This window comes from Polypterus senegalus, chromosome 2 (assembly GCF_016835505.1).
Source record: "Polypterus senegalus isolate Bchr_013 chromosome 2, ASM1683550v1, whole genome shotgun sequence".
Classification (NCBI taxonomy): Eukaryota; Metazoa; Chordata; class Cladistia; order Polypteriformes; family Polypteridae; genus Polypterus; species Polypterus senegalus.
This window is the reverse complement of record NC_053155.1, coordinates 78,845,153-78,858,228: the sequence shown is the minus strand read 5'-3', so window position 1 is coordinate 78,858,228 and position 13,076 is coordinate 78,845,153. Positions and strand designations below refer to the sequence as shown.

At 37.4% G+C, this 13,076-nt stretch overlaps 1 protein-coding gene across 2 annotated transcripts in view; it reads right to left on the bottom strand.

Moving 5' to 3' along the window:
* LOC120523085 (tripartite motif-containing protein 3-like) overlaps window positions 1-13,076 on the bottom strand; it is a 124,467-nt gene that overhangs the window by 26,184 nt on the left and 85,207 nt on the right. For both annotated transcript variants that reach the window (XM_039744054.1, XM_039744055.1), the window contains exon 8: window positions 7,471-7,638. In XM_039744054.1, the coding sequence (XP_039599988.1) occupies window positions 7,471-7,638 (168 nt within the window). The remainder of the gene's footprint in view (window positions 1-7,470; window positions 7,639-13,076) is intronic.

The following is a 13,076-nucleotide window of genomic DNA, read 5'->3' as shown; positions in this document are numbered from 1 at the left end:
TCTTAACAGCACTCACAGAATTTCAAAAGATCCCTGGTCTCAGAATTAATCTGAATAAAAGTGTACTCTTTCCAGTGAATTCTCAAGCATATAATATTAGATTAGACACCCTACCTTTTATCATTGCAGAACAGTTTAAATACCTAGGGGTAAACATCACAAGTAAACATAAAGCTCTTTATCAACAAAATTTCGCCGTCTGCATGGAAAAAATTAAGCAAGACTTGCATAGATGGTCAACCCTTCATCTCACTCTAGCTGGAAGAATTAACACTGTTAAGATGAATATTCTTCCTAAGCTCCTTTTTTATTTCAAAACATTCCAATATACATCAATAAATTATTTTTTAAGCAATTAGATTCAACAATAACCTCATTTATTTGGAACTCAAAACATCCACGATCAAAGAGCGACCCTACAAAGACAAAAGGCAGAAGGTGGCATGGCTCTACCTAACTTCCAGTTTTATTACTGGGCAGCAAACATACAAGCTATAAAACCTGGACACAAATAGATGAACATACACAGGCTGGTCGCAATAGAAGTAAAATCCTGCAGTACTTCTTTATATTCCCTGCTCTGTGCCCCAATAAATGCAAGTTATCGGCAATATACTAATAACCCAATTGTGCTTCACTCACTCAGAATATGGAACCAATGTAGAAAGCATTTTAAGATGGAGAAGCTTCTTTCTGTGGCACCTCTGCAAGAGAACCACCTCTTTCAACCTTCAAACATATGCAGTTTTAATATCTGGAAAAATTTGGGATTAACTTGCTTAGAGATCTTTATATAGACAACGTCTTTGCATCCTATGAACAATTACATTCCAAATTTAACATTCCAGCTACACATTTCTTTCACTATCTTCAAATTAGGAACTTTGTTAAACAGAACCTTCCTGATTTTCCTCATCATGCACCCTCATCCATGCTGTAAAAAAAATTGCTCAATCTCAAGGACTTAGACAACATCTCTGCAATATATAAAATTATTTTACAGTCCCTCCCTTTCAAAGATCCAAGAGGACACTGGGAAAAAGATCTCTCAATTAATATATCAGAAAAGGAGTGGAAAGTAGCAATGCAGAGAATTCACTCGAGCTCCATATGCAAAAGCATACAATTATTCAACTCAAAATTATATATCAAGCACATCTGTCTCGACTAAAACTGTCCAAAATGTTTCCAGGGCATGATCCAACTTGTGAATGCTGCAATCAAGTCCCAGCCTCACTGGGTCACATGTTTTGGTCCTGCACCAAATTAACATCATTCTGGACCAAAATTTTTAATTACCTTTCAGACAGCCTTGGTCTCACAATCCCTCCTAACCTATTAACAGCTGTGTTTGGGGTTCTTCCAGATGGGTTTAAAGTGGAGAAGGACAAACAAACTGTGATTGCATTCACTACACTTTTGGCACACAGACTTATTTTGCTAAACTGGAAGAATCCTAACTCTCCTCTTTTAAGTCAGTGGGAAACCGATGTTTTATACTATTTGAAATTGGAAAAAATCAAATACTCAGTTAGAGGATCTGGACAGATTTTTTTCAAAACATGGCAGGATCTAATCAATTTTTAGAATAAGCTCTTAAAGCACAGAGGAAGCAATTATTTCTGCATTTCTTTTTCTTCTCCATCCATCTCTATTGGCTTATCAAACTCATCAATTTAGGTATGTTTACAAGCCTTAAGTTTTACTCCGTTGGCCTTGCTCTCTCTCTCAGGGGGACTTGTTCTTAATCCTACTTTTGTAAAAATTGATTGATTTGTATGGAATGATTGCAATAAAATTAATAAAATTTCCAAAAAAAAAAAGAACAAGTGTACCAAATTTCAATGAAATTGCTTCGCTGGGACTCAAGTTGTTTAATGTGAACAGGCAGACAGACATGATGACAGTTGCTGCTTTTCACATTATATATAAACACAAATAATAAATGAACAGGAATAGGGAGTCTCATGAAAGTCCCTTATTACAAGGCAGGACAATACCAAAGAGATTTCAAAGGCACATACATTCACCAGCTACTTTATTAGGTACACCTTGCTAGTACTGTGTTGGACCCCCTTTTGTCTGCAAATCTGCCATAATTCTTTGATGGCATGGATTCAGCAAGGTGTTGGAAACATTCCTCATGGATTTTGGTCCATATTGACATGATAGCGTTACGCAGTTGATGCAGATTTCTCAGCTGCACATCCATGATGCAAATCTTCCATATCGCCACATCCCAAAGGTGTTCTATTGGATTGAGATGTGTTGACTGTGGGGGCCATTTGAGTGCAGTGAGCTCATGGTCATGTTAAAGAAACTGGTTTGAGATGATTTGAGCTTTGTGACATGGCATGTTATCTGGCTGGAAGTAGCCATCAGAAGATACACTGTGGTCATAAAGGGATGGACATGGTCAGCAACAATACTCAAGTAGGCTGTGGCATTTATACAATGCCCAATTGGTACTAAGGGGCCCAAAGTGTGCCAGGAAAATATCCTCCACACCATTACACCACCACCAGTAGCCTGAACCATTGATACAAGGCATGATGGATCCATACTTTCATATTGTTGACGCCAAATTCTGACTGCAGTAGAAATTAAGACTCATCAGACCAGGCAACATTTTTCCAATCTGCTCTTGTGCAATTTTGTTGAGCCTGTGTAAATTGTAGCATCAGTTGCCTGTTCTTAGCTGACAGGAGTGACACCCAGCGTTGTCTCCTGCTGCTGTACCCCATCTGCTTCAAGGTTCAGCATGTTGTGTGTTCAGAGATGCTCTTCTGTATAAATTAGTTGTAACTAGGGGATTATTTGAGTTACTGTTGCCTTTGTATCAGTTCAAACCAGTCTGGACATTCTCCTCTAACCTGTGGCATCAACAAGACATTTTCGTCCAGAGAACTGCTGCTCACTGGATATTTGGTCTTTTTGGACAATTCTCTGTAAACCCTAGAGATAGTTATGCATGAAAATCCCAGTAGATCAGCAGTTTCTGAAATACTCAAACTAGCCCATCTAACACCAACAACCATGCCATATTCAAAGTCACTTATAATCACCTTTCCTCCCCATTCTGATGGTCATTTTGACCTTTAGCATGTTGTCCTGACATATCTACACGCCTAAACGCATTGAGTTGCTTCCATATGATTGGCTGATCAGATAATTTGTGTTAACAAGCAGCAGCTGAACAGGGAATACATTATGATATAAAAAGTACAGATTAGCTATTGCATATAAAATGTTATTTTTCCATTTAAGATCAGTGATATTAGTATTATTCTAAACATCAGGCAGTTTGGCCTAATATCAGTCGATCAACAAGGAAATGTGTTAAAGAAGCCAAAAGGGGCCCAGACAGATTTTGAAATAGCTGCACAATACGAAAGATATGACAAATGAAAATGCAGTAATGTAATAAAGTCCATGGTTAGTCTATTAAGCAGACAGGACGTCACTACATCTCCGAGTCCTTTCATGTGAATTTTTTCCTATTTTTCATCAGCATGCTAAACATTCCATCTGTTTTAATCCCATCAGTGTCGATTATTGATTTAGAACTATTCATAGTGATAATAGCATTATGTTATGAATTTCGTATAGCATTGAATTATAGAAACCTATGCGTGCAAAACCCAATTAATTTTCTATTTCAGTCATTTCACAGCTAGATAAAAAAGGTGTGAATGCTGTCATATTAATTGTTACAAGTAGAATTCCTTTTAAATTCAATGCACAATTTACACAAAAACACATTTTTAAAGGTAACAAAAATGTTATTTAATTCAATTTGTGGGTGTTGCTCACCTTCTTAAAAAAGAAGCATTCTTGATATTGTTTTGTTTCTCTAAACACTTTTTCACATACTTAAAATGGCTATCTTAATACCCACAAACAACATCTGCATGACTAATTTGGTCTCCAGTTTAAAAATGTTATACAAATATATTAATAAACAATTCAATGACTAAATGGTAAGAACAGAAGCCTCATAGCTTGTGGCCCAAGCAGCTGATTGTGTCCTAAGTGGAGTACACAAAATCTTATTCTGTCAGCATTTCCATCCACCCCGTCCATCCAGTTATGTTGTATCTAAGATGTGTGAGGCAGAAGAATGAGTTGGGATATTTTCTTTATTCCTTCAGCTGCTTCCAAGCTGATATTGATGCTACCCATGGTGTAGTGATACTAGGGAAGATCAACATGCAACACTTCAGGTTAGGGTTTATGAGTCTGCTGCAGTACATCTGTTATCCACTTGTTGAGACTAAGAGAAACAAAATACATACTAGATAGTCCTGTTCTAAAAAGTTACCAATAAACCACAGTCTTACTGAGTCAGTCGTCACCACTGAACCAGCGCATGAATTCATAGACGTCATTGAGCTTGACACGGTAGAAAGCTGAAAATAATTGCTCGTGATTTCTAAGTAACTATGAATAATTTATGTTGTTTCAGTAAGCAATAAAAATTAAATTTAAAAATTAAATAACTTGTTCTCTCTTTCCCCATCCACACTCCTCCATCTCCCTCCCCTTGTGGAAAAACAATAATTTCACCTCCGTGCATTACATAATATTTCTCTTTCACTTACAGTCTACATTATAGAGTTCTATTTAATTATGTAATACAACCATAAGTTCAGTTCTTATAGTGCCATACACTTTGGCTCCTTCTGTCAAAAAGGCACAAAGTGACTGTTACACCAGTACTCTGAATTTGTAGGCTTTTGTTCTAAATATCCAAGCTGTATTATTCGTTGCCCCCAGATATCCAGATACTTTATCTGCCTGGTGCCTGCTGCTGTTACTGCCTGCTGATCTTGCAGAGCCTCACTTCTTCAAGTACCCATGGGACAGTAAGAATATTTTACACATCATGCAGATTTTACTCAGTTTCTTGGTTACCTGGCACTGCCCAACTCCGCATTTTTTTTCATTAAATATAATTTTTAAGTTATCTCCAGTTCATAATTTGGCAAAAAGCTAGATTTTTCAACATGAAGCTAGAATATCTACATAAAAACATTATTCTTTTGTAACAAACACTGAATAATTTAAAGAAAGATGTAAATAGTTTACCACTTCGGCAGATTTCCATATGAAGGCCATAAACATTTTGATGACAGCATCACTTACATAAGATAAACAGTTGTTTCTGTTTGTCGGTAAGACAAATATTTAAAAAAAATCTATAAAATGATCATTTCAGGGTGAAAGGGCATCTTACACTAATAGAATAAGTAGGGAACATGACTGTCAATAAGGCACACAAGAAAACTTAGCATAGAATTTGCTGCAAGGTGACAAAAAGACACAAATCAGAGAGAGGGTGATGCGAGAGGGCCAATCCATGACACCTACATGGCCTGCATGCACTGAAGAACAGTAACATAGTGGCTGGTAATTTTGGACTATTTCTAAAAATTATATCTGCTGTGATCTCCAGCCCTTTGAAATTAGTTTGGAATATTTTGGATTTGTTTCCTTATTGGTCTTGGTGTAGAGCCATCTTATTAAGTGGCAAGTCATCTGGCCTTATCTTGGAGAATGGGAGAGTTTTGTAAGCAGACAGAGTTCCATTGACTTTCTCAATCTCAAGAGTTAACATTAATCATGCATATTGCCAGATACTGTACATTTCACAAGTTATGGGAAAATTAATCAGTGGTGAGGATAAAATTTGTGATTCCGATGCATCTTATCTTTGTCTCATATGCACCCTAGGCCAAATTTCTAGAGTGAAAACAAATTCTGGATATCTGCAATAAGATATTAATGACTTATAAATGATTCCAGGAAGAAGTAATGCATGAAAAGCTATATGTATACTGTATATATAGGTTATTATATATATTCATATATATATTGTGGAGGATTGCTGGCTTTCCATGCTGGTCCGCACCCCCAGGCCACCAGGAGGAGCTCTCCCGACAGCAGGATCGTGCCCTGAGGTCCAGCAGGGCCTTATGGACCTTGTAGTATTTATACACAGCCCTGCTGGATACCTTGGGGACCACCAGGAGTCGCTGTGGGGGGGCTTATGGGCTCTTTTGTGCCCTATGACCCGGGAGTACGTCATGGTCACGTGATAGGAAGGAACGACGTGCTCCCGGGTTGAAGAAAAGGACTGTTTGCCCTGACCCGGAAGGAATAAGGAACTGTGGACTGTTGGGACAGGGGCTATAAAAGGACAGTGCCTCAGTCCAGACGCTGAGCTGTGCTGGGAGGTAGAGGAGCAAAGTGTCTGAGCGAGGAGGAGTGGTTATTGTATTAGTTTATTGATTTATTGAATGAGTAGTGTGGAGGGTGCTTGGTGCACTGTGGTAAAAGAAAACAAAAAGGTCGTGGACTTTTACCTGGTGTCTGGAGTTGTACCTGAGGGTTCAAGGGTGCACTACTGCCCCCTACTGCCACAATATATATACAGTATATATAACTTTGCATCTCCGCCGCTCGCAAACAACAAATCTTTTAATTCTCACAGATAGGCCTCTTCATTGGGAAGAAACGCTACTTTTCCCTGATGGCAACACAAATTAGTTGATCTACAAGTTTCCGACTTAAACTTTAAAGCCAAATAATATCTACATACTTCTGTCATATCACCTACAGTATGTCCATATATTCAATCTCTTTTCGCTTTTACCTTTTTGTTAATATTTCATGTTTGTAATTACACTGTGACAATGCAACGTATAACTGCTCGTGAGTGAATATCGTTTCTTTCTCTGTAAATGAACTGTGTCTGACAATAGCATTCACACAAATGAGAAATGATTGAACCATGTGCATGGTTGTAAATGTTTTAGATGTGGGCAGGACTTTTCCAAATCTCTTTGCATAAAGTCTTGTCTTGCGGGGCTTGAAATTTTCTCTCGCGGGATTTCACTTTCAACAAACAGCCAATCTTTTAATTCTCGCAGATACGCCTCTTCATTGGAAAGATACACTACTTTCCGTGATGGCAATATGAAATAGATAATCTACAAACCTCCAACTTAAAATTTTAATCCGAACAATATATTTGATCTCTTTTCACTGTTCCATTATTTCACCGCGTAATAATTTCTGTTTGTTTGTGCTAATGAGATCTTTACTACCATTTTTCTGAGACTTTCGAATTTTCATTCTTCCATTATCTCTAACCTGCTCTGCATGTGTATCGTGCCAATGTTTTTGAATCCTTTAGGCCGTTCTACTTTGTCATCTACTCGTTGTCTTTTATTTCTGGCCCCGGGCGTGGTTAAATCTCTTGGCACAAAGTCTCGTCTCGCGGGATTTGAAAGTATCTCTCTTCAAAAGATCACGTCTCATCGCATAAAAAGGCTCGTCTCCCAAGATTTTTTAATTATAATAGAGAGATATGTACACCATATACATGATAATTTACAAAAGTTGGATCTGAATGTGTGGTTAGTCAGATCACTTCAGAACGTGCCACTTACTAAACATCATTCTTACCTTAAACTTTCCATCAGAGGTAAAGATGCTGACCCATTTGTTGTCATAGTCTGCTACTATAATGTCTCCATTCATGTCAACAGTAATTCCAGTGGGGCGCTGCAGCTGACCAGGAGAACGTCCCCTCACCCCAAAGCGCAGTTTGAATTGTCCATCATTTGAAAAGACCTGCAGTGATTAACACACAAACATATTACATTTAGGGTAAATTTTCATAGTTTTAATACAGGCCTAGTCAAAATTGTGTTGACATATGAATGGCAGAAACAATTTATTCACAAAACATACTTTATATGTGCAAGATGATTTACAGGAATGTCTCAACCTGTTTGCCATCACGTTCGAACATGTAACATATGTGGCACATACATTGTCCATAAAAAATTGTATACAAGGATATATACAGCAGTACCATTAGAGTTAACATAATTTTGACTCACCTTGTATTATTTAAATGAGGTTACTTATGTTTTCCTCATAGAAAACAAATGGGTGGATGCTTTCATGTTCTCAGTCAAGTATAATAATTCTTGATTAAGGATTACATACATTTTAAATAGTCTGCATATTTTCCAAATGTATTTTAAAAGTGTCTAAAAAAACTTGCTGATGCTGACATAAGCTGACCAAGAAAACTTGGAAGATTTCTCAATAAATCATTTGCAACGAGTGCAGAATGCAGCTGCTAGAATCCTAACTGGGAAAAGAAAATCCGAACACATTTCTCCAGTTTTGATGTCACTACACTGGTTGCCTGTGTCATTCAGGATTGACTTTAAAATACTGCTTATGGTTTATAAAGCCTTAAATAATCTCGCTCCATCTTATATATCGGAATGCCTGACACGTTATATTCCAAATCGTAACCTTAGATCTTCAAATGAGTGTCTCCTTATAATTCCAAAAGCTAAACTTAAAAGAAGTGGTGAAGCGGCCTTCTGCTGTTATGCACCTAAAATCTGGAATAGCCTGCCAATAGGAATTCGCCAGGCTAATACAGTAGAGCACTTTAAAAAACTGCTGAAAACACATTACTTTAACATGGCCTTCTCATAAATTCACTTTAACTTAATCCTGATACTCTGTATGTTCAATTCATCACAATAACTATTCATAATGGCTCTAAAATCCATACTGACCCCTACTCTCTCTTCTGTTTCTTTTTCCGGTTTCTTTGTGGTGGCGGCCTGCGCCACCACCACCTACTCAAAGCATCATGATGCACCAACATTGATGGACTGAAAGCCAGAAGTCTACGTGACCATCATCATCAGGTCCTTCCATGAAAACCCTAAATACAAAGAGGACTGTTTGACTTATGTTAGGTAGATTGCCCAGAGGGGACTGGGCGGTCTCGTAGTCTGGAACCCCTACAGATTTTATTTTTTTTCTCCAGCCTCTGGAGTTTTTTTTTTTTTTGTTTTTCTGTCCACCCTGGCCATCGGACCTTACTTATTCTATGTTAATTAATGTTGACTTATGTTTATTTTTTATTGTGTCTTCTATTTTTCTATTCATTTTGTAAAGCACTTTGAGCTACATTTTTTTGTATGAATATGTGCTATATAAATAAATGTTGATTGATTGATTGATATTATATATGAGAATAGTGGAGAAAACATCTTTTTATTTATTTATAACCATGTGCAGTATTGTTTGGTCAGCGCATTCTGTTAGGAAACTAAACAAATGTACTGTATGCATGGTGTAACATACCGATGCATTCAGGGGCTTAGTTAACTGATTTGAAAGTTGGAGCATTTTATATTTGTTACTTCAAAGAGTAATTTCTCACATTTTTTATAACAGTGAGTCATATACAAAAAATATCAGTTATAACAGAATGCAGTTGCATGTGTTAATAGACAATATTACATAAATCATTTTGAAACTTGAACTTTATTGCTAGGCAGCTTAGACGCTAGGAATTTCTCTTGGGGTTATATCTCTGCACATACATGACACACCATCACAACATTATACAGAGCAGGGTTGATACAATATTTTTCAATTTCATGTAGTTAAAAACACAGCCCAAATAAGCTTGCGGTAGACAAACAACTTGCAAGCACAGCAGATTTCAACTGAACTGATGTAAAATGGCGCTGAAGTGCTATGGTTGTTGGGGAGGGTCTGTGACTGATTGTAGTTCAAATTCCTTAAAACATTTTTGAAAGATGTACCACATGGAGAGTTAAAGCCTCTGTTAAATTCTCAGGGTACATCACACCTTGGTGCAAAGTAGGCCGGGAGCTTTTTGAATAAATTATAGAGAAAGAAAAATAATTTTGCTTCATCCGGACAAATAGACAAGACAATGACAGTTGGTATAGGTACTTATTTCATTATATGTGAATGTGCCTAAAATCATAATATGCTGAACTTTATATCTGTAAAGAGAAAATGTTGCTACACAAATTAATGTCAAGGCAAGTCAACATCTTTAAGAAGTTAATATATAAAGCTGACCAAATAAAACTGTAGTGAAGGAGAACTTGTCGTGAGTTTCCCTGCTGCAGCTTGACATTCTAATTCTCTGTAACTTTCCCTTATTTTCAAGGTGTATCTGCCCATCTTGCTTATTAAAACAGACTATTTTTTTTGTACAGTTCAGGTAGAATGTATTATACCGGCAGTGATTTATTTCTTTTGGTTTACACTTCCAGGTATCTGTATTTTCCTACACTTGTGTAATCTGCTTTTATCACTTTCCCATAGCAAGTCATGAATTAAACAATAAATCATCATTATCTGAATTGGTTTTTTTTCAGACACAGTTATTAGGTACTGTCATGTCATGAGACAGAATGTCACCATTTATGGGTTATTTGTGAATTACACAATACAAACACATTCTTAGGCAAACAGCGAGTGCTGATTACATACCAGCCTGCACACAAAGGGCCTTATGTACACACAGATCATGTGCAAATTCTATAGGACCCAAGCTCTTGTAGGCAGTAGCTGAAATGCAACAATATTATTGTGTTTATACTCTATAATATGGACTTTCTTGCTTGATTTATTTCAATGCTTGCATTCAGTAGCTTTAAGAAGCTGATGAAGCCTGAATTGCAAATTACTTTACAAGTGGTGGACTGCAGCAGTCTCTTCAGTTAATCTTTCAATCGCAATTACCACACATGCTCAATTAATGTTTTACATGCACGAAGGCACCGGCAGTGATGCTGAGGGAAGGTGACCTCTATCATTTGTCACAGGCCAACATACTAAACATAGCACATGCAAGTAAGAATCTCTCTGTACTCTTTACAAATGGCAATGATGACCCTACATAGCTATGAACATACAAAAAACTTCATTTTTAAGTATTTGTTGTTTTAAATGATTTGCAGCAAAATCCATCACCTTTTTCTGTGCTTATAATATTTCTTAATCAATAATTTAGGCATGATAGTGCAGTGGTAGTGCTACTACCTTGTAGAAAAGAGACCAGGGTTTGTGTCCCAGTTCTTCTTTGTGTGGAGTTTGCATGTTCTCCCAGTGTCTCTGTGGGTTTCCTTTGTGTACTCCATTTTCCTCCCACAGTCCAAAGACATGCAGGTTAGGTGAACAGGGGACACTCGGTTGGCCTGTTTGTGGTATGTGCGCGTGTGTGAAATGTGTTCCCATGCAATGGACTGGTGCCATGTCCAGGGGACTGTTCCTGCAATTTGCACTATCCTTGCTGGGATAGGCGTCAGCCTCTTGCTACCCTGCTCAGGAGTAAGCGGGCTTAGAAAATGGTATGGGATGGCAATTTAGCAATACTAAATAGGACTATGTTGTATTTCCAGATTAACATGGGAGGTAAGTATGGGTCTAGGCCTGGCCCTATAAAACTCTCTGAACTCCCCTTGATGTTGTAAGGATGTCCATTTAAGCCTTCTGATCATTAAACTGCCAAGCAACCCTGCAGGGGTGCCTTATGAAAGAGAGACCATCATAAGGCCATCTGACGAGCATAAACAAAAGGGGCAATGCGCCAAGTAAGAGGGGAGCCAGCAAATCCGGACACTTGCGCGCAGAACTCTTTATGTATGGAAAATGTGGGTACGAATTCACAACCAAAGAAAATGCTGGTTGGTGGAAAAAACTGTCAATTACTCCCAGTAAACGTGATGATTGTTGATAATTGAATAATACAGTATATATCAAGAGGGGTATAAGTCAGCATAGGAAAGTACCCTCTATTCCAAATTTGCATTTAGCAATTGCATTCTATTTTGATAAAAGGACACATAAAAGTCACGAAATCAAGAAGATAAATGAGCATCATTGTAGGCAGCACTTTTTCTATTCATTAATCTCTTTCTGAGAAGCCGAAGCTACCATGTAGACAGAAACCTGCACAATCTTTTACGCGAGGCTAATTTGGAGAATCTAGGTGTGCGTTATAAAGCAGTCCGTCATAACAAGTGTTTGATCAAATTATAAACCCCTGCATAATAAAGTATCTATCTATCTATCTATCTATATATCTATCTAATTGTTGGAAGAAATAAGTGGGATATGACTGGCGGACTTTGTTGGGCTGAATGGCCTCTTCTCTTCTAGATTGTTCTAATGTTCTAAAGTACCCCATAAGCCAGTCGGCCTCCCACCCCCTTGCCACATTCGTGGGAACGCGCACACGACGCATGTATATTCTGCCAGCAGAAGCACGGATACTTCCAGTTTTACTTCTTTCACATATTTAGTTATTCAGGCATCTTACATATAAATCATAATCGACAAGAGAGAACTTGTGTTTTTGTCAAACATATAAAAATAATCACACTTTAATTCCTTTCGAACAGTCTGCTTATTAGGACTTAACTGTCTGACAAGGCGGAGAAGAATAAGAACTGGTTATTAAAATGTTATGTTGCTTCCAATACTACACTGTGATTACGTTATTTTAGAACTTACAAACACGCAAACGTTCTTTGTATGCGAGATGAGAGAATAAATACAGTATATCTATCAACAAGTGGAACCAGTAGGCACATCGCAGTAATGACAGGCAGTGTATTAATAAAGTACGTGCGCGTTCCCATGAATCATTGTTTTGGAAATTAGTTAAATAAATTACCTGACCGAAGTAAAGTTAGCTTGCCGTTCGATATTCGTTTGACATTTGCATTTTACAAGTCATATTTTGTTTTTTATTTAAGGGGAAGACCCTTACAATGCCAGATAAAAGACCCCATGGACTTCTGCAACCTGGTGTTACAGCCTCGCCTTTTAAACGGTAGCTATGCAGTTCAAAATAAAAGACCCCGAATGATAACATGACGGTACATGTATGTCATTTTAAGGGTCTTCGATGGAAGAAAAAGGCCAAATATGAGTTGCAAAATGTACAATTAGGGATTGATCTTTAAAAATGAATTTTACATTGGTGTAAGTTATGCGATATTTTAAACATGTTAAAAAATAATCAGTAATGTTCACAAAACATGTAAAGGCTGTCACAAAATTCACAAGTACAACTGTATACATTGGTGCTGATTTTATGTGTATGTTGCGCTCATTTCGGAGCGTTTTCGGACTTTCATTGCGTTTTAAGAGATATTTTTCACTTTAACAAAAAACAAAGACATTTCTGGAAAAAAGAACGCTTG